The following is a 22,240-nucleotide window of genomic DNA, read 5'->3' on the forward strand; positions in this document are numbered from 1 at the left end:
CAGGCGATTTGGCATTTAAAGGAGCCATGAAGAGAAATTACAAGTTGGATTTATTAGAAAGACTGCTTAGTCCCGATAACAAGGATACCAATATCATCACAACATTCGAACAAATAACGGAGATATTAACGAAAACGTGTGAAGTAGTCGCGACCCCCTAGCCAATTTCCCGCAACTTTTCTATGACGTCACGGAACCTTGTTTCTGCGATTGGCGGCCGCCTAACTGACCTGTCGCGACGACACATGACTGGACGTCTGTAATGGGGCCTCTAGTTCAATTTGACCGCATCACTTGAATGCTAACGTGCAGTTAACGCACTGAAAATTATCTTTTATTGTTGGCCCGTATGACGTCATTCTTGCTCATAACACGTCACTGTGGCGCTAAATTTGAAAGTTTTTAAATACTTCTTGCTTTTTTTCGTTAAAAAAACATCTTTTGTGGCTGTAATGGAACTGAGTGAGATACTGAATCCTAGTTCTTTCAAATTAAACGAAGTTGTATTTTCTCTTCATGGCTCCTTTAATTGTTTCAAATCATCATTAGTGTTTGCTGCATTGAATGAAAACAGTGAACTTTGTGCGTCAACAGATTTTTACACGTGCCTTGTGAGTCTATTGTATTGTAAAAATTCTTCTTGCATGTGTCGCCATTCTTGGACTTTAGAAGTAGATGTGTCAGCTTTCTGTCATGGTACAGCTTGCTTTCATCGTTCAAACTGTTCTGACTATGGAAGGATAAGGATGAATAAAAGGAATAGAAGTAATAGAATAGGACAGATAGAAGACTAAGGCCTTTTTGTTCGTTCTGTTGTTGCCTGAATAACAGCTTCTCAGATACATGTTTTAGCCATTCCCGCTCAAATCGTTCATTTCTGCAATCATTACAAATACAGTAGCCGAACGTTTTTTCGGACTGCAAAAATTCGGACTTGCTGGATATTCCAGACTTTACCGAGGAACCGCCAGTTGTCACCGTAGCAGTAATGTCTATGAACAATGGATATTTCAAACAAAATAAAGTATGTATGTATTTATTGCACAAAAACAAGAAAGGAAGGTCCACCAACAGGCGTAAATTGTCTCGCCTAGGGGCGGACACCGGAGAATAAAGCCAAAAGTTCCGATTTTTCAGACAAAATTTTCCGCTACAGAGCCACAGTGCGACTCCAGGATGACGCCATTTTGAATCCTAACCATCTGGCTAGCTTCGGATTGGATGGGGATGGGCTTGACTCCTGCCGGGGCAACCAACTTGGCTCTCTACAACTTTGCTGCAGTGGATAGCAACGTAGTGTTGTGCGCAGAGCTAAAGGACAACGAGATCGTGCGCAAAGTGACCACGCTGCCGCAGAGTGACTCTGACTTCGATGAAGACACTCCCAACCACACGCAACTGTCAATGCAAGGTGTTGCCAATGTTTTGGTGTTGTTGTAAGTCGGTCGGCTACTTTAGTTGTAGGCATAAATGGCCCATCACACCCTACTGACAAAAAGCCTCCTGCTCAATGACAGTAGCATGACACAGTCACTCCCAAGAGTGGGTAATGCAGTCCTGATGGTGATGCAGGCAGGACTTGAGATCAGAGGCACCCTGAATGAGTATGCGGTAGTAATAGGCTGCAAACCATGAAAGCTAATCAAATGGGGGAATGTTTTAGCTACATGACTTGTGCTTTGTTCAGCTTGTGCATGCCATTGCATGCTCCTTGGATGTCTGGCTTTCAGTTGTGCATTGGGATCAGCAGTGTCTTGTGGTTTGCAGTGGGTGCTGTTATGGTTTCTTGCAGTGTGTTGCTGAGTGGGCCATCAACTGCAAGCAAGTACGTATTCAGCTTGCTGTACCTAACTGAATGCACAGTGCGTAACTCCATTGTGCATGTCTGACTGAGAAAATGGTAGCATTTAGAAGACTTGTTCCCAGCACCGAAGGGAGAGAAAAAAAATAGGTACTGGCAGTTTGAAGATTGTCTTTCCAGGTTCAGAGCAGTTCAGTGGAAAGGGGCAAAATGTCGCATGGCAGTGATGCATAAAAAGTTGCTACTTAGTATGTGTGGGAATGCAGGCACATGGTGACACTGGATCACACTGATCCTTCACTCTAATTGCCTTGCATTAAACATTCTAACAATTGCAAAGCAAACAACTGCAACAGTTCATCAACTGTTGTGTGAAAACAAATTGCCGATTGAGTTTTAATTGCAGTGTTTGTGGCTGCTGTGGGGGTACTGTTCTTGCTACCATTTCAATAATTACCCCTTTGAAATTGATTGAAGAAAATAATTATTCATTTGATATCTGCTTCAAATGCAAAAATCGCGATTTGTGCACATCTAGCAATAACTTATGATTGTGAGTTCAGGGTTCGCACAGGTCCTTGAAAACCTTGAAAACCCTTGAATTTAGAACTGTAAATTTCAAGGCCTGGAAAGTCCTGGAATTTTTAAAGGGTCCTTGAAAATCCTTGATTTTTCTGGCTGGAGAGAACCAATGGCCCTATCTATTCACAAGAATTTAAAGTGTTTGTCGTGAATTTTAGGTGTTAAAAATGTAAAGAAACATTGTAGCAATCAAGTTTCAGTGTATTGCGTGAAATTACGAGTTGTGGATTTTCATTATTACGAGGCAACTTTGGGAGCAGCACTCCTCAATAGAATTTATGTCACGATACAATCCCATGAAAGCCGGCTTCTGTTCTCTATCTTGCATGTTCCGGACGGCCTTTCATTGCATGTTTGCTGTGCCTCATATGCTCCATCTGCGTTTGTTTTTACGTGCAAATGGTGGACGTGTACATAGTTCATCCTGCCTTGCAGCAACACTTGCTGAGTTAATTTCAGCTGATACGCTTGCTGACAAAGCAGGAGATGCAGGCAACATTAACTAAGTTTTGAAATCAAACAGCCTCAGCAAAACACCAAGAAAAAAGAAAAACCTCTAAATACAAACTATGAAATAAAAAATAAAGCTTGGGGAGCATTCATGAACCCATAGCACCTATCTAAATGTGCATTAATGTTCTTAGGTATTGGGCAATAACAAAATTTTGCATTGTGTTGAAAAAGTTATAAATAATCCCAGATAAAACATAAGATGGGGACCTTGAAAATGTGTTTTCTGGTCCTTTAAAGTCCTTGAAAACCCTTCAATATTTGGTTTTGAAGCCCGTACGAACCCTGGAGTTGGACACAAGCTCCGCATAGATATCCCAAGGATGAATGCACTGCTACTTTCTTTCTTACTTTCTGTAGGTAGCACAGCACAGAATGGCAGATGTTTACGATGATCCTTTGATAAGTAGCCCAGTAATGCCTCTAGCATTAAAAGAGTGGAGCTTGTCCAAAAGGGGTAAAAATTGGGCAAATGGCCAATGGGGCGAAGGGAAATGCAAGAACAGCTCACATTAAAAACCAGTGAGTTGGCCTCACTGAGCTTTATTCTTTAAGGCTGATGACCAGCACTTACTGTTGAAGCTGTCTGCACTCGGTGACTTGTTCTGTAGCTTTCCACTTTCTTGCGACGTGGCCACTCAAGGCTGACAGCTTTCCACTTTTTGCACAAGTTGGAGACTGGACCGGGAGGACGTTTTTGTGGAGTAACCAAATAAAGCACACTGCCCGAGCAAGGTCGAAGCTAGGCCAATGAAAAGAGTACTCCTACCAGGGGGTGACATCCACCCACGTGTGTGTGCACACTTTAGCATCAGAAACTTGGTGGCATTCTCCGTGAGTGACCGTCAGTCGGTCCGACATGGTGGTGTCAGGAGCTGCGTTGCTCATCCCTCGTGCAGCGGCTGGGGGGAGAGTGCGGGCCCCGAGCCAAGGGGCCGCCTCCTGCTGGATGACAGCGTGGCCGAGGGCGCTGGTGCCGTTCTGTGGCGACCTGCTGCCCTGGAGCTCTGGGAGCCGCCCACACCGCTATACGGGTATGCAGTGCACGTTTGTCTTTCAAGGCTGTAGCGAGATGTGGGGCCGAGGTGTGCGTGAAGCACGATTGCCGAGCTGCCGGAAAGGTGCGCGAGCCTTGTGGCACCACAGTTCTTCCACTTGTGGCCCTCGAAGAATAGGAAACTGGCATGCATTGCTGGGTTGTGCTGTGCTTCTGCTATGTGTGCATGGGGGAAGAGCTGGCATCCACGTTTTCTGCAGGTAGCCACAACGCACAGTATTTGCCAGGCACTGGCATATTTCTTGTCATATGGCTTAAAATCATGAAGGATGTGTACGTGTACATTTTTTTCTCATTTCAGCAAAGAAAAATTGCTTATTTTGGTGTGCAAGCAAAAGAAAAATAAAGCCCAAATTTAAAAAAGAATGGTGTAATTAGGGAAAGAAGAATCCAGCTTGGTGATCCCAATGAAGGAGGGGAAGATTCGTTTTTTTCTCATCCTAGACTCGTACTTGATTCATGCTAAGAGAAATTATTGAAGCAATTATTTACATGACACCAAAATAAAACAAATAATTTAGCTACTGCTTTCAGTAATTCCAAAACAGAACATGCAGTTTCTGATGTCGTGAAAAAGTGCTTCACAGTTGCTACAAAAAATGGAGCGGTACATCTACAAAAATTTAAAGGCTAAATTTATGAAAATCACTTTTAACTCATTCTGCCATTGATGTGGTGTGAGCTACAGTATGATGTTTCATAAATACGAGCACTGGCTAGCTGGTTAGGGCAAGAAATACTGAGCCGTACTCACCACGTTGTGGCATTAAAGGGCTTTGAGTAAACGTTTGGGTACTCGCCACACAGTGGAAACATTTCAGTAGTTCAGCAACAAATACTCTATTTACTTGAATATTAGGCAAGTGTTCTTTTTTTCCCCCTGCCACCACATTCTTGGTCTCCAAATCCGCTGCCACCTTAAAGGGACACTGAAGTGAATTTGTCAAGCTCCTGTTTTTGCTTGCATTGCATAGACTGGCTCAAATAAACACACCTTTCATTGTTTATCCGGTTGATAAGGCAGTATTTATTTTATAAACCCCGAAAGAAGAAAAACTACCATGCGCGGTCTGCAGCGGCCGCACCGGCTAAAGCATGACGTCCATACACGGTGCTATGTGATTGGACAATGTCCAAGATTAGAGTTCAAACCTGTTTTGGTTTCAGTTCTGTGAAACAGCATGCTTGGCGTCCAACATTATCATTGGCTGGGCATTCTCAGTATCTCGGTAATTGGAATACCGTGCTTCTGCCATGTTGTCAGCTGTATAATGCGTCAGATAAGCTTGCCAGCATGGCTTGGAATCGTAACAATCACTAGCCGAGGCATACGCAGTGGATGAACACCCTCTGCGACACAGGAGACACTCAAATGCGATACGCTTTTCCTCCACCTTTGGAGCTTGCCTGGCTGGTGTCTGTATTGTAAGAGGCGTGTTCGCACCAGGCTAAGGGTCGGCTGATTCGGGGCAAGCAGTCTGTGCTTGTGGCAACACCACGCCAACGAGAACTCGCCAGTGTGTCAGTTTCAGTCTGCATGTGGTCTGTGAACTCGCTCAAAGAGCAATGAATGTTGCAGTGTAAAAATGGTGAATTCAGGATAGAAAATGTTGCCAAAAAACAAATAAATCAATTCCAAAATAAATAAAGCCATGCACCATCGGGGATTCGAACATGCGAATTGCAAAACAATGTACTAGTGCTCCACCACTCGGCCATTAGGCAGCACTGCCAGGAGCAGAAATATAAAATATATAATGTGCATTCAGTTTACAGTTTTATTTAGTTGTAGCATTCCAAGCAGCTTAGATGACTATTTTTTGAATAGCGCTCGTGCAGTAAGTGTCCGCCAAACTCCCACAATATGTCATATCTAGTGACTGCATTCCTTAGGCGGGAAAGCGTTCGCAGATGTGTGGTCATGCTGCTGACTGCTGTGTTTTTCACCCAGCGCAAAAAGTGCTTCCCGCACCGTGGTTTGTACGATAAAAGTTTCGGTTTATTTTAATTCCTTAGTACCTATGTTATTAGCTATTAGTAGCTATATTAACTGTTAGTACCTATTGACTATTAGTACCTGTATTAGCTATATTACCTATATTAACAGCAAAAGCGATTGCAAACGTGTGGTGTGCTAGTTCTGCTAGTTCACCCTGCGAAAAAGTGCTTTCATAGCTTGGTTTTATGGTTTACGATAAAAGTTTTGGTTGATATTAATTCCATATTACCTATATGTATTTAACCTTGTTAACTCTTCTCCTGCCTTTAATTAGCTTTAGATTTTCTACTAGCATACCAGTTGCACAGGTAAATGCAACTTACAGCTCCAGTGAAGCGAAGTCAGCGACAAACCATCGTAAGTCAATATACGTATGGCATATGTGCTAGTGTGGAGCTAGTTTAGCTTCATCGACTTTACTAAGCTTCTGCAAACTAACAAAATAAAGCCACATTCTTCTGGCCACAAATCTTGTCTGGCTCAATGTTGACCGAGCAATTAAATTGCGACGACCCACCGCCGGTCGGCCGACTTGAGTCAAGCCAAGCCTGCTAGAGTAAGCGTCACACGAAACGTCATAGGAAATCGGCAAGGAGGATGCAGAGAGGAGGACAGCACTTTCAAATTAATTTTTCTGCTAAATAAAGTCGCGTAAGCACACGCATCCAGAATGGTCGAAACATGGTCTAGGGACTCTAGACTTCAATTTTGCGCAAGTAATCCCACTTTTTTTCAAAGAATGTTTAGGCATTCTTGGGTTGCATTTATTGTACGTGCGTAAATTTATCTTTCTACACTTTTTACCCCTTCAGTGTCTCCTTTGTGCCCAGCCTTGCATACACAGGGACTCGGTTTCATGACTTTCTGCACAAACATCGCCCCAGTGCCACCTAATGGAGCCGCGCAAATCGTGCTATAAGTTCACGGCAACGAGCAGTTGCAGAACAAACTCCATTAGAGCAAACGTGTCAGCACCAGAAAGTTTGCTATATGAGGAGTTCTATTAAACATTACGATGTACTGTGAATGCAGAAAGGAGTGCTTTACCATATATGGATGATATCTGCGTGCACAGTTATTTAAATTTGGCCCTAGGGCATATGCTTACTACTATTTTCTGGTTGAGCCCTGTCACGTCAAAGAGAGTCAGATAACAAGCGTGCCACTAGAAGCTGTGAGAGAGGGGTTTACTAGATAGCAGCTGTCAAGAAATGAAGCAAGAAATGCATCTGCGACACAGCTTCTTGCTGTATTTTTTTATTCGAAGTAACGGGAGTGTCCATTAGTTGTTTGTCTGAGCAAGCATTCAGGAACCCTGCGAGCTGGTTGCACTAAGACGAACTGGTTTGTGCTGCCAGTTAGTTGCTGTCAGTGTGTTGAAAGTGGGCATCACTGTTACCGCTTAGCTCCTTGGGTGGCGGATGCTTAGGGTGCTATGTACCTCCAAAGTGATTGTGGCAGCATCATTGGAAAAGGGCTGTATTTCAAACCCTCTAATTGATGCAAAGGACCATGAATTTTACGTATGCGAGAGCAACAGAGGCGATCCTTGTGTTTCTGGAGGATACAGTGCTTGTACGTTGCCTGGCTATGGATAAATGTCTTTGTGGACCTATTCTCTGCTGTATTGAGAGGTGAGAAATGAACTGAACTTTTTTGGTGGGCCATTTCTCTCTCCTTATATTAATATGCATAATCTTGTTTTATTATTATTATTATTATTGCTTGGTTTCTTCCTTTGATCGCACTCTTGCCTTATAATTGTGACCAGCTTATAAATGAATAAGTATGGTAGGCCTTATTGCCCAAACATGTGCAGGCAGTGTTTGACTCACTCGTGGCAGAGACCAAATGCTCCGTTAGATCGCTAAGTTGTGCAAGGTGTTGAACTCGTCTATCTTGCCAGTGTGATCATGGCAGTTACCCACTGCGGTGGCTCAGTGGCTGAGGCGTTGTGCTGCTGAGCACGAAGATGCGGGTTCGATTCCCAGCTGTGGTGGCCGCTTTTCTGATGGAGGCGAAAAGCAAAAACGCCCGTGCGTGCGAGATCGGCGCATGTTAAAGATCCCCAGGTAGTCAAAATTAATCTGGAGCCCTCCACTACGGTGCGCCTCATTGCCTGCGTTGCGTCGGCACAAACCCTACAATCAATCAATGTGATCGTGGCAATCGATGTTACGCCTACAACCAGCACCGATTGGTTCACGAGCAGAGTCCCTACAGAGGAGACTGACTTGCATTATCTCGATTCACAAGGTAGAGGAGATTGTCAGAGTCCACCCTTGAGATTGTTGCTCTCATGTCACATGATTGGTGGGGATAATGTGCCACTTGGAAACTACCGTGTTCCAAAACAACATTGTGTTGGACCAAAATAGCCACCCCCACTGACCACGTTATGCCCTTTATGTGTGCTAATGCCTGCAGTCGCCATCGACACCTGTGTCAGTGCACATTTGTGGTGCGTAGCTGCTCAATGTAGGTAATGTGAATACTAAACATGTTAGAGATGTGCAAGTATCAAATTTGGAACTGTCAATTGTATACGAATAGTGAAAACTCACTGCGAATCGTATATTTTCGAATACAGATATATTTGCTTTAGTGTCTGTATAGAGCTAGAATATAGTTAGGAAGAAAAAAAAAACCCCGACAACTTAGGCACTTAACACATCTGTTCCTGATCAGAAAGTGATACAAAAAAGTTAAAATGAAAGGTTAAGACAAGATGGCAAAGCTGCAAAACAAAGATTTGTCCTACATTGCCATGAAGAAATGGGGGTTTTTCTACATGCTGTAAACACAAGAAGGATATTTGACTGGTCTCCCCAGCCAATTAAAAGAGGCGAGGCATGTAAGTGACTGGTATGAGCTTAGTGCAAGCCTTGCCAACAAGTAACTCTTGCTTTCTCACTCATCCCACTATATTGAGAGGAAACTTCTTTTCGGCTTACAAATTTTACTCAAGTAGTGTTGCACTTCAGCTGCACGCCCAAGTTCACATAAACTTGTTTCACGCAAGGCTTGCGCAGCTTTGGGATCGTGCGAAAAAGCCCATTCTAGGGGGCATGCCGTACGGTGAAGCTTGAAAAGTTCACATGTTGTGTAACAGAGTGCCCACTTTTGTTGCTCAATTATTGATAAATTATGAGTTGTTAGCTTTCAGCTAGCAGCACCCTCTGGTGTTTATAATATCCATTCCTTGGCACTCTTTGTGTGTACTGCACCATTTGTAGGTTTCTAAGGAAACCGGTAACAGAATATTCAAAAACTTCAAACACTTCAAATGGTAAAACTGTGCTGTGAATCGAATCGAATAGCAAACACTATTCAAGAAGTATTTGAAGTTTTGAGTATTGGCACATCTCTTCTAAACATGCAAATTCTGCCTGCAGTTACAAAGTTTGGGTAATGCACACAATGTCAACTGAAATATGCATTATAGTGACATTTTTACCTGATTATTCTGGGCTTTTTTTTTTTTACTGCATTTAAAGGTCTCTATATTTGATAAGTTTGTTTAAATCGTAAACACTGACAAGAAGCATCACAAAATGTTATGGATAGTGTTAAATTTATTTCTCTGCTTACTGAGGACAGTTTTTTTGCACTTGCAAGGATTGTGGGTTGAATTATGCCTAAACCATTCGTACTGTCAACTGGCTTGCACCAAATTGAACCAGGAGAACAAAAAATGCGCTGAGCAAGTACCGGACTAGCAGACAATTTACTGACCCGCCGTGGTGGCTCAGTGGCTAAGGCGTACAGCTTCTGAGCACGAGGACGTGGGTGCGATTCCCGGCCGCGGCGGCCGCTTTTCTGATGGAGGCGAAAAGCAAAAACGCCCGTGTGTATGAGATTTCGGCGCACGTTAAAGATCCCCAGGTGGTCAAAATTAATCCGGAGCCCTCCACTACGGCGCGCCTCGTCGCCTGCGTTTTGTCGGCGTGTTAAACCCTACAATCAATCAATCAATCAGACAATTTACTGAAAAGAAAAAAACAACAACAAGTGCCTACACAGTTGCAGCTAGCACATGTGCATGGGGCGAAAAAAGCCAGTCAAGTGACCACCCCTATTGCAGACAAAAAAAAAAAAAAAAAACTGTGAACATTTCGTAGTGAACATTCAGAGGCTGTTGAAATACGGTACTGCTTTTGTATGTAAAGCAACTGCAGTTTGGCGAACACGCATAGTTCTGAGCTTATTTATGTTGACAGCTTCTGTTTTCTCATGAGGAAATTTGTTGTGTTGGTAGAGGATGCTTTTTTTTTTCCAGTTGGGCATGCATGTGCATTCTCTACATTGAGCGAAAGAAATGCAAAAAGAGTGCACCTCTGAGAGAATTAAAATGGGGCACTGCCTTGATGTATGGCTGACAAAGCATTTCATTTCTCTGAGGGGCACACTGTGCTTGCAAGAATTTAACTACTAACTACAGAGCGCTTCTTTAATTAATGTTTATGGGTAGAGGTACTTGGGCACAACTTTAACTTCGGACCTGGACTGAAGTAACCATGCTGATAACATAACTAATAAAGCAAATAAAACATTTTAATATGTCTGCTTACTCTGAAACTTGCCTCATTAAAAAACTTACTTGACTGCATGCAAGATGTTGGTATGACCATTACGGGCGCGAAGTTCGGGACCCACATGTCAAAATAAAACTTGTTACAAAACTGTCTGCATTTTATTTACTGCAGGTACCGGAGGAAAGATTCAGTCTCGCTTCTTTATAACAGAGCAAACCTACCACTACTCCAACTCTCTAGAAATAATAACAAGGGGTAAGTTTGTTCCATGGCATCATAAGTGTCCTAGTACTGATCAACATCGGCATGCAAAGGAAGACGCATGGGGAATTAAGAGGAATTTGCACAGAAGTCATATTACCAAAGTAAGGTTCAGGAAATATTGCTCAAAGTACTAATTCTTTGCGCGAACGATGTGGGATCAAGTTTTGGTTGTTTCCCTGTGCTGGTGTTCGTCAAAGTGGTGTCCTTGTAAACATTTTCTGCATTGTTTGTATTTCAAATGTGAAGGTTGCAGTTCCCACTCCTATCCTGGGCTGGTAGAGTACGGATGGTCGTCATTGCATCTCGGGGACTGGTAGTATGTTCAAGCAAATCAGCAAATACTGTACATGCATATATGATTGCTTTTTTTTTTTTTTTGACCCCTTACTACAACAGTGGGTGATGGTATAAGTGCAATGTTCATGCCAGTGGCAGATCCAACGGGAAAGCATTGAGGAACAGGGGGGAGGGGGGGTAACCCCCTTCCCCCATCCCCCATCTCCCCTTGCTCTCCACACTCCCAGGGCTTTCCAGATTCAGGCTTCCCCTCCTGTACACCTCCCTTCTCGTTTTGAGAGGTCCCTCTGGATCTGCCGCTAGCTAGATCGTGTCTTGTTGTTAAGGTGAAAGCTTGAAGTGCTCCATTGTGCAAAAAACTGGCGTTCTTGTTGTTGTCTGGTACAGGAAATGGCCGGCGCTGCGAAGAGTAAATAGAAAACACATTTGAGTGCGTATGGGAATTGAACTTGGTCTCCAGAGTTGGAGCCGAGTGCATTACCACCATGCTACATTATCACGTTGCCAGAAGTGAAACGAGTTTGCCTAGTGCATGCGGTGCTGACGCGGTATGCAGCGTGATAGGTGGACGTGACGGCACGTTAGTAGACTAGGTGCACACCAGCCATGGAGAACTCCAATTCTGGGGAAGCTTTGGCGTCAAGTGTTGCCGGTCTGCCTGTCGAAATAACTCGCGCCAAGAGACAAAGCTATGAAAACGAAACAGAAACGTAAACACAACGTAGCTGTACAGAAGTATTTAATAAGTATCCCCGGGGGGAAGCCATAATGCTTTCAACTTCAAAGCACGTAAGCAGATTTAAGGGTTCTAGAAAATTTTTATTTCATTTCATTTATTCAACCTCAGGGGCCCAAAGGCATTACATAAGGGAGCCGGGAGGGGTGCTGAATGTTTAAGTTGGTACAATGTCATAACAATGTAGCTGTAGGAAAGTGCACATTGATTGCAACTAATAAATAAAAGAAAAAAAAAACGTGTGAGACGCAGTCTTGGGCAGTAAACTAGTTACCGTATTTACTCGCGTAATGAACCCACCTTTTTCCAGAGAATTCGGCATGAATTTGGTGGGGAGGGTTCATTATGCGGGAAAAAATTGCAACAGATTTTTTAAAAGTTGAAATTCCACACAATAAAATTGCTAAGAGAAGCGTGTCAGAGCCTTACCATTTTTGTAAAACACCTGGGTGATTATGTAATGGAATTTCTTTTTTATTCTGAACATGCCAGTGGCCCCCTACTCGCCATGAACCTGTCCTCACTGAAGTTGCTTGCGGCTTCACATTCGTAGTTGGCCCACAGCACACCGTCTTCTGTGCTGTCAATGCACTCCAAAACTTCTTTTCTCACACCCGGAAACTTCCCTTTTTTGGGGCCACGAAACACACGACGATCCTTGTTCACCGACCAAAAACCTTGTTTTCGCCCGTAGTGTACACGCAGTGGGTCAACACTGAAGTGCCGCCCAGCCGTGCAGTTTCCATGTGCATCAATGCATGCTCCACCACCTTCAGTTTAAAACCGTCTGTGCAGCTCATGTAGTGGCCCATCGTACGGCACGCAGCAGGAGCACAAAAAAAGGTCAGAACACCGCTTAACAACAACACCACGGAGCGTCATGGCGAAGTCGCGGAACAGCAAGAGCAGGGGAGTGTGGAGTATATTTCGTGCTTTGTTCGCACGCCGCCAAAACCAGCCGAAATGGCTGAGAGCAGGGAAGGAGTGTGGAGTACGTTTTGCGCTTTGTTTGCACACCGCAACGTTTTTCTGGTGCGAGGTTTGTTTTGTGTTCAGCAGGTAGCGCACCGCAAGCGCACAATTTTTAAATTGTGAGCTGCAGCATTCGCGCTCACGTCTCCGGCTACTGTTGAAATTTCTTTTCGTTGGAATGCGTTTTTAGCATTTCTGCGTGTACTGTGGCGTGATATCAAGTTACTGCGATTGTCTGCAGCATCAGAAACCATGCTAAGATAAAAACATATCCCCGCTGCATTTTTTATTCAAAGTGACAAAAAAAGTAAATTCTGAAGAAGAAATGTGGGGGGAGGGTTCATTACACAAGTGGGTTCATTATGCGAGTACATACGGTACTTTTTCAGTAGCGTGTTACTGTGACTAGTTACTTTTAAGTTAAAGGAAGTTGTAACTAACACTGTTACTTTTTTACACGGTAACTGTAATAGGGAATGCCATTACAGTTATCCTGAATGCTGTTCCAGTTACAATTATTATCCAACAGCAACACTCAGTAAAGGCCGATGTAGAGTTCGCGCTTTCCACTTTTTCGGTTCTTCTTCTTTCCCACATGCTCTCCACCTTTCACCTTCCCACAACACCGTTCCCCTCACTGCTTAGAAGAGGAGGTCGCTAAGAGCATTATAGTCCCTGCAGAAGACCGAGGTCCACTGATAACGGGGTACCTGTAATGACACCAAGGGTGCATCAACAAAAGTTGATGCAACAAAATGAGGCGTACACAATGATTGTTTAAAATTGCATGTGGTGAAACCCTTTTGTCTAGGGTTTTACCACATGCAATTTTGACTGCCCATATGCCTTCATACATTTCTAACAAATAAACTATCATTTGGTTTGTGATGTATTACTTAGTTTTATACAGTTGTGGAAAAGTAATGGCACCACTTTTTTACAGTAACTGTAATGGTAACAAGTTACTTTTGGAAACTCTGCAACTGTTAACAGAGTTACTTTTTTTGTCTTAGCTAACTGTAGCTGTAACACTGTTACTTTTTACTGGTAATGTGCCCATGACTGGCATGATGATAAATAAATGCTAGAAGTTCCAATGCTAGGAAGACCAACTGCGAATGCAAGAGGCAAGTGTGGTGCTTAGGAGGTGACGTTTGGGTTATGCAAACCAATTAGCTCTTCACAGAATGTTTTGCAGCCCCTGCACGAAGCAATGTTATCCGAAAGTGTGTTCCACAGTGGAGTCGCAACACTGGAGTCGCAGCACTGTTTGGCCGAGTCGACCTTGCACTTTATCACAAATCAGTCGTTGCGGTGCACTTTCTCATAGCCCCTTGTGCACTTCCTTTGTGTTTTGGTAGGTGGGAGGACGAGCTGGCTGCTCAACCAGCCAGCTGCCAGGGCTGCCTGCGGAGGAAAACACTTCTCAAGGAGGGACGTCGACCTGCAGTGAGTTTAAACCTTTTGTCGCCTTGGTTGATGCGCTTCTTACTGAGCAATGGTGCTCAAATAATGGCTGCATGCATCAGCTAAAGCAGATAGGTGAGCTCACTGTGTACATGCAAATAATGGACGCTTATGGCATGATAGACCTCTGCAGTTGTTTCATGCTACCTGGTGCACATTTAGCATTCATATGTCGTGAAGGCTGAAGGCATTCCAAAGAGGGTCTTTTTGCTGCAATCTTCATGTGGTGGCGTCCAGGCAGAGGTTACTACTGCCAAAGAATGACGCCGGTCAGGCCATTTGGTGGCTCTTTGTTGCAAAGGCGCTTGGAATAATCTCACTTTAGCCAGAACTACCATCTTCAAGAAGTTGCTGCCATAGCAAAAGCACACAGTAGGTCATAAGAAAAGTGGTCATGCACAGAGTGCTGTAAGCCAAGCAAGTGGTCATTGCACCAAAACCGTCGTGTGGACCTTTGGTGTTGCTGCATAACCTATTGGCTTGGCTCGCATCGTATTGTTTCTAGGTTTCCTTTTGTTTTTTGATGCTCAAATTTAACACTCTAAAAACTTCCATTCCTGTTCATATAAACCCCTGGAAGTGTATATTGTTGCAATATATGTGGTGCGAATTTTACTGCTTCCTGTGCTAGTTGCACAGAATGGCCAGTGTCGATGGTACTTGTCTTGACGTTAGCTTCGTTTTCTACATTATATTCGAAATGCTTCACCTAATAGTGGTGTATTCGTGTTCTCACTGAACAAATCTGTAGATTTTGAGCAACTTCATTTTCCCTTCAGTGTACCTTAGAATCATTATGGCAGGACTATTGCGGTGGAACCTCGTTACAAGGGACACTGTTACAAGAGACTCTTGGTTATAAGAGACATTTGAAAATGGTTTGTTTGGTTTTCGTATGTTTACCACGTTAGCAACATTGCATACAAGAGACATCGTTATGAGAGACGCTCTGTTACTAAGGGCAACTTTTTTGTGTCCCTAGAGTAATTAAGAGAGACACGATGAAGGGGGGGCCTTATGTGAAGGACCTTGTGGGAAACTGCCCTGAAGATGAAGTTTGGGCCTGAATCCGTAACATTCATAACACCGCAGAGGTTCCAGAAACTTTTGAGGAGTGTGTTTTCCGAGGAGCCCACAGATCACGTGATCCTCGCGCAAGCAAAAGGTGCCATAGAGGATGAACCAGAGGAGTAGGATGACGAGGGTATGTAGGACAGAAAGTGTCGGCAGTTAAGGTTGACAATTGTCTAAGAGCCCTTTAACGGTATTGTGTGAACAGAAACGCTTGCAAAGTGAAGTGCTTCACCTGCAAAAGGTGGGAAAGAAGCTAATACAATCTGCAGTCCCTAAAACTACTATGAATGACTTCCTTAAGTCATAGTGGGAATTTTCTTGTCGAGCTGTCTAATACATTTTGATACTGATTTATAACAAAGTGGTCATGTCCAATTCTACAGTGTTTCTAGAATTTTTCGTTACCAGAGACTTTAGTTACAAGAGACATGTTTCCCGGGTCCCTTCCGTGTCTCTTGTAACAAGGTTTTACTGTACTCGATCAAAATAAGCAGAAAATCAAACTAAATTATACATAGCTTTGTACCCTTATGGGACCACTATATCAATCAAATTAAGGACGTCAAACCAAGTGAAGTTGAAATGCATGGCTTTGTACCCATATGGGGCCACTATTTCGGTCAGCTTAATTGAGCAAATTAACCGAGGCCAAACTAGCAAGTGCCGACTTATTAATGAGAAAGCTGTGAAGCATGGCAAGGTTACATAGCCTTCGTAGCAGATTAACATTTTATATATTCCGTTTGAAGATAGGTACATTAGAATGCGAGTTACAGCTGTTTTCCTGGATCATGCTTCTCCCAGTCAAGCCAGTGCAACATCATCTCTGTGACAAATTTCTAGGACACCTAAGCACTCCTTATGATGTAGTGAATGCGAAAGCGTGATCGTTGAATCGTGGAATGGATATGTTGGTATTGTGTGCACCGCCATGTTTCATGGCTGCTGTTGATGCAAACGGGTCACAGCCCATCACTGCATGCACCGCAACAGTGAAATTTGTGGTACAAGCATCACGTGGAAGGCAGCGCATTTATTCTATGCACGGTAATGACATAGTGCCTACGGTGTCACGTGTCCAGTGGTGTGCATTTGTCCTCTCATTATTGTTGTCATCCTTTTCCTTTTGTGACGTTTTTGTCCTTTTTCGGTTACCATACTAAGAGGCTTGGCCAATCGCCCTTGTTAGCCCCACATGTACGCTATTAGCAGCAGTGTGCTTTGCTACTCATCTAATCCCTAGCTGCATAATTACAGTGATCAAATTTCTCCTGTAGTACTTAGTACATGTCTCTGACACACGTTTGTAAGTCAAAGGCCATAACCCATTGCATGCACTGTGGGAACATCCGACTTCTCATTGCGTTCGACTCGATTTATGATTGGCACCTTCACGGCAAAAGGCAAATTTGGCGGCTTGGCGCTAGCTAGAGCCTTCAAATAAGCCCTTATTTAGTGACACTAGTGCTGGCCACCACAGCTCCACTTTTGAAGAAAGCCCACAAAGTGGGAATGGCACCAACACAACAAGCAAAAAAAGCGTGGCGGGCAAGCCAGGATCATTTTTTGCATTGAGGGTGTCGACGGTTCGCCTACACGGCGAGGTGGCGCAGTTGTGATAGAAAGAGCGAGGGTAAGGAAGAGGGGAAAGAGCTGTCTGCTGCACATGAGCAACTGGGCTAAACGACTTTTAGGGATGTGCCAGTGGAATTTCTCCTCCGCCCCGAGGTAAAGCAAACTTGGGGGGGCACTTCTGTGGCATTTGTCGTTCGGTATATCGGGAGCCGCTGGTATTCTTGTTCGATATGGGCAGGGGTGAGACAGCTGCGCATATTGTGCTATTCTGATACAAATTTGTTTTCCTGCACCAGGCTGCTCCAAAAGCTTGAAAATTGCAAAAATTGCGCCAAACTGCTCCGAAACAGTCTGAGAGCCAAGGATTTTAACGCTCGTCAGTTTCAGTGGGGTAAAATGCTTACTGACGGCATAATTCTCCAGCACCCCCAAGGTGATGCTGTTTGTAAACATTTGATCATTCAATAAGAAAACCCGCATAAAATTGTCCCCAAAATAGTTTGTTCGAAAGTCGCAGTGTCGGGTTGCACATGTTATATTCTGTGAGTTCTTTAAGTTTTCCCATGAGAAACAATTGCAAAGTCCTGTAGAAAAAATACTCATGTGTACTCAGGCGACAGACTACTGGTGCAAACTGATGAAAAAACAGCAATTTTCGGAGCGCCGTATCTTGGGAACGACATGACTGGGTGCTGCCATCTTGGTGTGGTGAATATTGGAAAACATGGCCGTCGGGCGAAGTAGTTGCTCGTGGTTCAGGCAGAGTGCTCTTCGCCGATTTCTACCATGGTTTTGATTATGGGGGTGGCTGGGTTTACATTTAGTCGGTCGTTTGAACTGTTGAGGGAAGTTGCGCGACTCGAAGGACGGGAGTTCATCAAAAACAACATGGGGCCCGCGAATTCGCCGTGTTTCGGCCTCGAGTGCGAGGCGCGGTGCATCTTAAAGTGCAATTTTGAACTCATTGCGGTGTTATAATAAAACGCTGAGTTATTGCTGCCTTTGACACCGAGCTTGCGAGCGGTGGGAATGGGACGATCGACACTGCAGAAGTGGCGGCGCAGGCTACATCGCCGCAAAATGTTCAAGCAGTGTCCGATATCGGGACGGGCTATTATTGCACACTAGTAATAACGGTTTACCTATCCAAAGTGAAATTTAATGCCAAGAGGGAGGTGGCTAAACATACCAACGTTACTCAAATTGCGATCGTAGTGAACGCGCATCTTGGGGATTAAAATGGAAGGGCTGGTGGGGTGCGACGACTGTCACCTCGCTTTGTGCAACTTTTGCCGTGGCTCTGCACTTGTGCCTAAACACGAGTCTGGGATTACAAAAATAATAATTTCGGCATTCACATGATAATATAAATGCCTTACAATTGCTTAGTTTTTAAATTCGATATTCGTTATGGCGCTCCACGCTATCTATGCATAGAGCCTAAGAATTTAAAAAACGGTTTGTTAAAAGGTAGTGCAGTTCGTACCTTGGGATACTCTGGTAGAAATAACTTTATTGAAAGGCTGTGACAGTATTATGTACGTTCAAAACCGATTAAAAAGTGCACTCCCCCCCTTCCCCCCCGAGTTGCCAAAAATTTGATTTTTTAGGCTCCTAAGGTGACATAATAAATGTCATCATTCTGCTGCTCCAAAATAGAGATATCGCTGCTCCAAAAACTGCTTCCAAATCTGACTCAGCTGTCTTACCCCTGTATAGGTGTAATTTTTGCTATATTGCAATACACCGTGACCAGAAATAGTTCGATATACAGGGTAATTTAATGTAGATGGGTTCGATATAATCCGGTTTGGCTTTACTAATGAGAATAATTATAATAATAATGCGTTGACTGAATATTACATCCAGAAGCAAATCCAAGCTATGAGTGCTTTAATTAAAGCGCAGCCCACAAATCCCTCTTTATTTTGCTGCTTTTGCAAGTTAACGAGCATGTTAAATTCTGTGTCCCTTTTTTGCAGATGTCCTCGTGGCTGCGATACTGGGTTGAGCTTCGGGGGAATTCCTTAATCTTTTACTCACCAAAGTCATTACTGGCCAAGGAGCGCTGTGATGTAAGTGATATCATTGCACTTTTTATTTATTGTATGCTTTAGTGGTCCTCGTTTAGTGGTAAAGGAACACCGCACAAATAAGTGGTCAGAGAAACGACGATACAGTCAATCAAAGCATGACATTATTTTTGCTACGCTACCCTAAATATTAGGCCTGTTGAAGTAGTGATTTTTGTTTTCAATGTGAACATTGTTGAATTGAAGCGAGTGCTTTGCGATCACTAGTACAAAAACTGAAATTTGCAATTTCAGGTTGGGTAAGCTTCAGTAACCAGTACAAAAAAGAATAGTGCATCTAAGAGTTTTATATAATTGTCTGATGGCGGGAAGGGGGGGGGGGTAGTTTTTTGTTTAAATCATGGGAACTTGCTGCAGCTGCAAGATTTCATTGGCTTGTGGGTACAAGCCCACCACTTCCTGTACGAATCTAGCACCACCCACTTTTTCACTTTTAACACTCTTTTTGGTGTTGTAAGCAGCTGCTAAAAGAACCCAGACTGACCGACTGCAGTAGCCTAATGGGTAGAACCATGGGTTTTAACGCAAAACAGCCTGGGTTCAAGTCCTAGCAATGCAGAAATTATGGAACCATGAATTTTCTTTTACTGTAAAATGCTCTCTTGGCTCAATTCTACGCATTCTTTTCGTAAATAAGGGTTATTTTGTAACTTTTAGGTCAGTTTACAGGCGGGAGAAGGTATTTCAACACATTCAACCAACATTCTGCATCGCAATGGGAGTGCCTGGCTGGTACCTCTCTCGGAATGGAATAGCGCGCTGGAGCATGGGAAGAACCACCTAGATAGCAAGGAGACTGTGTCCTTTAGAAACTTCATTCATAACTTGTCATTCCATAAAGAAACCCGAGGACGTGACCAACGTTAGCATTTCCATCTGCTGTGGTTTTAGAGCAGATATTTGGTTTAACATTTTCTGGGTGAACAATTGAAACGTGAAGTTCACCTGCACCTGCTCAGATGCATTGCATGGGATCGTGTTGTACTGCCATCGCCTCTACATGGAACTAGCCATGGCGGCACAGAAAGAGGATGTAAGGAAAACCGGTGCCACTGTTAACAGTCGGTCGGCATGCACCGCTAACGTGCCAGCGGTGGGCCGCACCACCTACTCCGCCAAGCTGCCTTCACCACCGCAGCAGGAAAGGGCACCTGGTGTGGACACCAGAACAACCTTTTGGCCAGCCAAATTGAACAAGCCTTGTGTTTTGTTCACAATACCATCATTGCAGCTATGTTGATAACAAAAGGTGTTTGTTCTCCTCAGTCCTAATGTGAAAGCAAAGTGTTCAGTGGGGGTAACGGAATCCCAGACTCGAGGGAAACAAAATGAACTGTAACGGGAAATTTCATTTAATTTATTTTTAATTTTGATTTTTAATTTAATTAACATTTCATTGCCTTAAAGGGGTCTTGCAGACAAAATGCAAGTTTGGTTCATTCGAAAGATTGCCTCGTTAGAATAGCACTGACGCCACTTTTAACGCAAACTTCACTAAAATAACCTATTAATTAGGAATAGAAAATAGCCATGCGACCCACTAGCTCATTTCCCGCACTAAAACCTATGACGTATTACGGGCAGCCTACCCACTGTGGTGGCTCAGTGGCTAAGGCGTTGTGCTGCTGAGCATGAGGACGCGAGTTCGATTCCTGGCCGCGGCGGCCACTTTTCTGATGGAGGCGAAAAGCAAAAACGCCCGTGTGTACGAGATTTTGGTGCACCTTAAAGATCCCCAGGTGGTCAAAATTAGTCCGGAGCCCTCCACTGCGGCGCGCCTCATTGCCTGCGTTGCGTCAGCGCATTAAACACCCACAATCAATCAATCGTATTATGGGCAGCTGTGTGATTGGCTGGGCCCGGCAAAATTCAATGCAGATTAAGCGGGGATTATGAGCTTGCAGAACGAGCTATTTGCACTTAAAATTAATATATATTCTTTTTATAGCAGTAAGAATGGTGGTAAACAATGGATGTTACGAACGCACACGTAAACATAGGAGCACCAGTGTGTATGGTGCGCACTATGCCGGTTATAGCTGCATAGCCGTCCGGTGCATTGAGCTTACACTGGGCAACTGGCATGAGCAACTTAGTCTTCTGTGACTGCTTGTCAAGCATGCCCACTGTTTCACGAAATGAGTACTATCAACCGTAATGAACATGATCCAGGCACAAATCCGGTCAAAAAGAAAGCAAGGGTGGACAGCGGTCTTGAGCGGTATGGTGGTGCCATCTAGGAGGACTGACAGCAAACAAGTCGTTCCGTCGTTCGCTGTAGCCCTAGTTTGCATGCTTACATTCGCTTCAGTACGTGTCCTAGATATGCCATCGCAGATGTCACAGAACACACGATTCAGCGGGAGAATCAAAATTATGGCTTAAATTTAATTTTTTAGTGAATAAAGCATCGTTTGGTGCCAGATAAACACTGGGGCACTATAAAGCACCAAATCTTTCAAATAAAACAAAAGGGTATTACATAGGGTGGGTACATATATGAAAAATTGAAAGCCATATTTTATTACAGTGCGAGGTAATTTGTTACAGTGTTCAAAAATGTGGCAGGACAGGTTATGACGGTGGTTCCGTTAGAAAGGCCATTCCACTCTGTTGCTGCACGAAAGAAGAATGAACACAAAAAAGTGACGGTGCGCGTACGTGGGTGCACAACTTGTTGCGGGTAACCAGTGCGACTGGAGATGTGTGCCGGGGTAGAATGTATGGTGGCTTGCCAAGTGAGCTGTAAAAGAACTTGCGAAAAAGTCAAAAGACAAGCAATGCGGTGACGAGATGCAAGCAATGATAAGCCGGATTCTGTTTTCAGTGCAGACATTCTGATCTCGTAGGAGTACTTAGAATGAATAAATCTTGCAGCTTAATTTTGAAGCAATTCTAATTTTGTCCTGACAAGTGACTGATAGGCATAGGCTAGCAATTTTGCATTTTGAGGGGTATGGGGCAAATGACGTTTTTTAAAAACTCGAGTATTTTGTTAGCAGATGAAATGTTTGTAGGAAGGAACTGCAGTAGACTCCCATTCAGACGAACTTGGTTAAACCGAATTCTCGAATATGCCAAACGACAAGGGTACTTTGGTTGGTTTTCCACAGGTTGGATGCAAAAAAAAAAAAAAATCCACCTAAGATGAACCGCCCCGCACGTACTTTTGTTTAGGCGTGGCGAAGCTTCGCAGTGACCGCCACCGCTGACTCTTGGCGGGTCATGAAGAGAAAGAAAAGGAAATGCGGCAACAGCACACAGGGAATCTGCGTCTC

General features: G+C 43.8%; 1 protein-coding gene across 3 annotated transcripts in view; it reads left to right on the plus strand.

The window, feature by feature from the left end:
• Positions 1 to 22,240, plus strand: part of LOC144148098 (ras-specific guanine nucleotide-releasing factor RalGPS1-like) — a 44,671-nt gene that overhangs the window by 18,697 nt on the left and 3,734 nt on the right. Inside the window, exons 9-13 of one of the 3 annotated variants that reach the window (XM_077679690.1) lie at positions 1,793 to 1,825; positions 3,793 to 3,927; positions 10,656 to 10,739; positions 14,115 to 14,202; positions 18,852 to 18,944. In XM_077679690.1, coding sequence (XP_077535816.1) covers positions 1,793 to 1,825; positions 3,793 to 3,927; positions 10,656 to 10,739; positions 14,115 to 14,202; positions 18,852 to 18,944 — 433 coding nt within the window. The remainder of the gene's footprint in view (positions 1 to 1,792; positions 1,826 to 3,792; positions 3,928 to 10,655; positions 10,740 to 14,114; positions 14,203 to 18,851; positions 18,945 to 22,240) is intronic. The other 2 variants (XM_077679697.1, XM_077679702.1) reach the window with 2 other exon arrangements.

The sequence above is a fragment of the Haemaphysalis longicornis genome, unplaced genomic scaffold (assembly GCF_048455015.1).
Source record: "Haemaphysalis longicornis isolate Haplotype H1 unplaced genomic scaffold, Haemaphysalis longicornis Haplotype H1 scaffold_1, whole genome shotgun sequence".
NCBI classification, from domain to species: Eukaryota; Metazoa; Arthropoda; class Arachnida; order Ixodida; family Ixodidae; genus Haemaphysalis; species Haemaphysalis longicornis.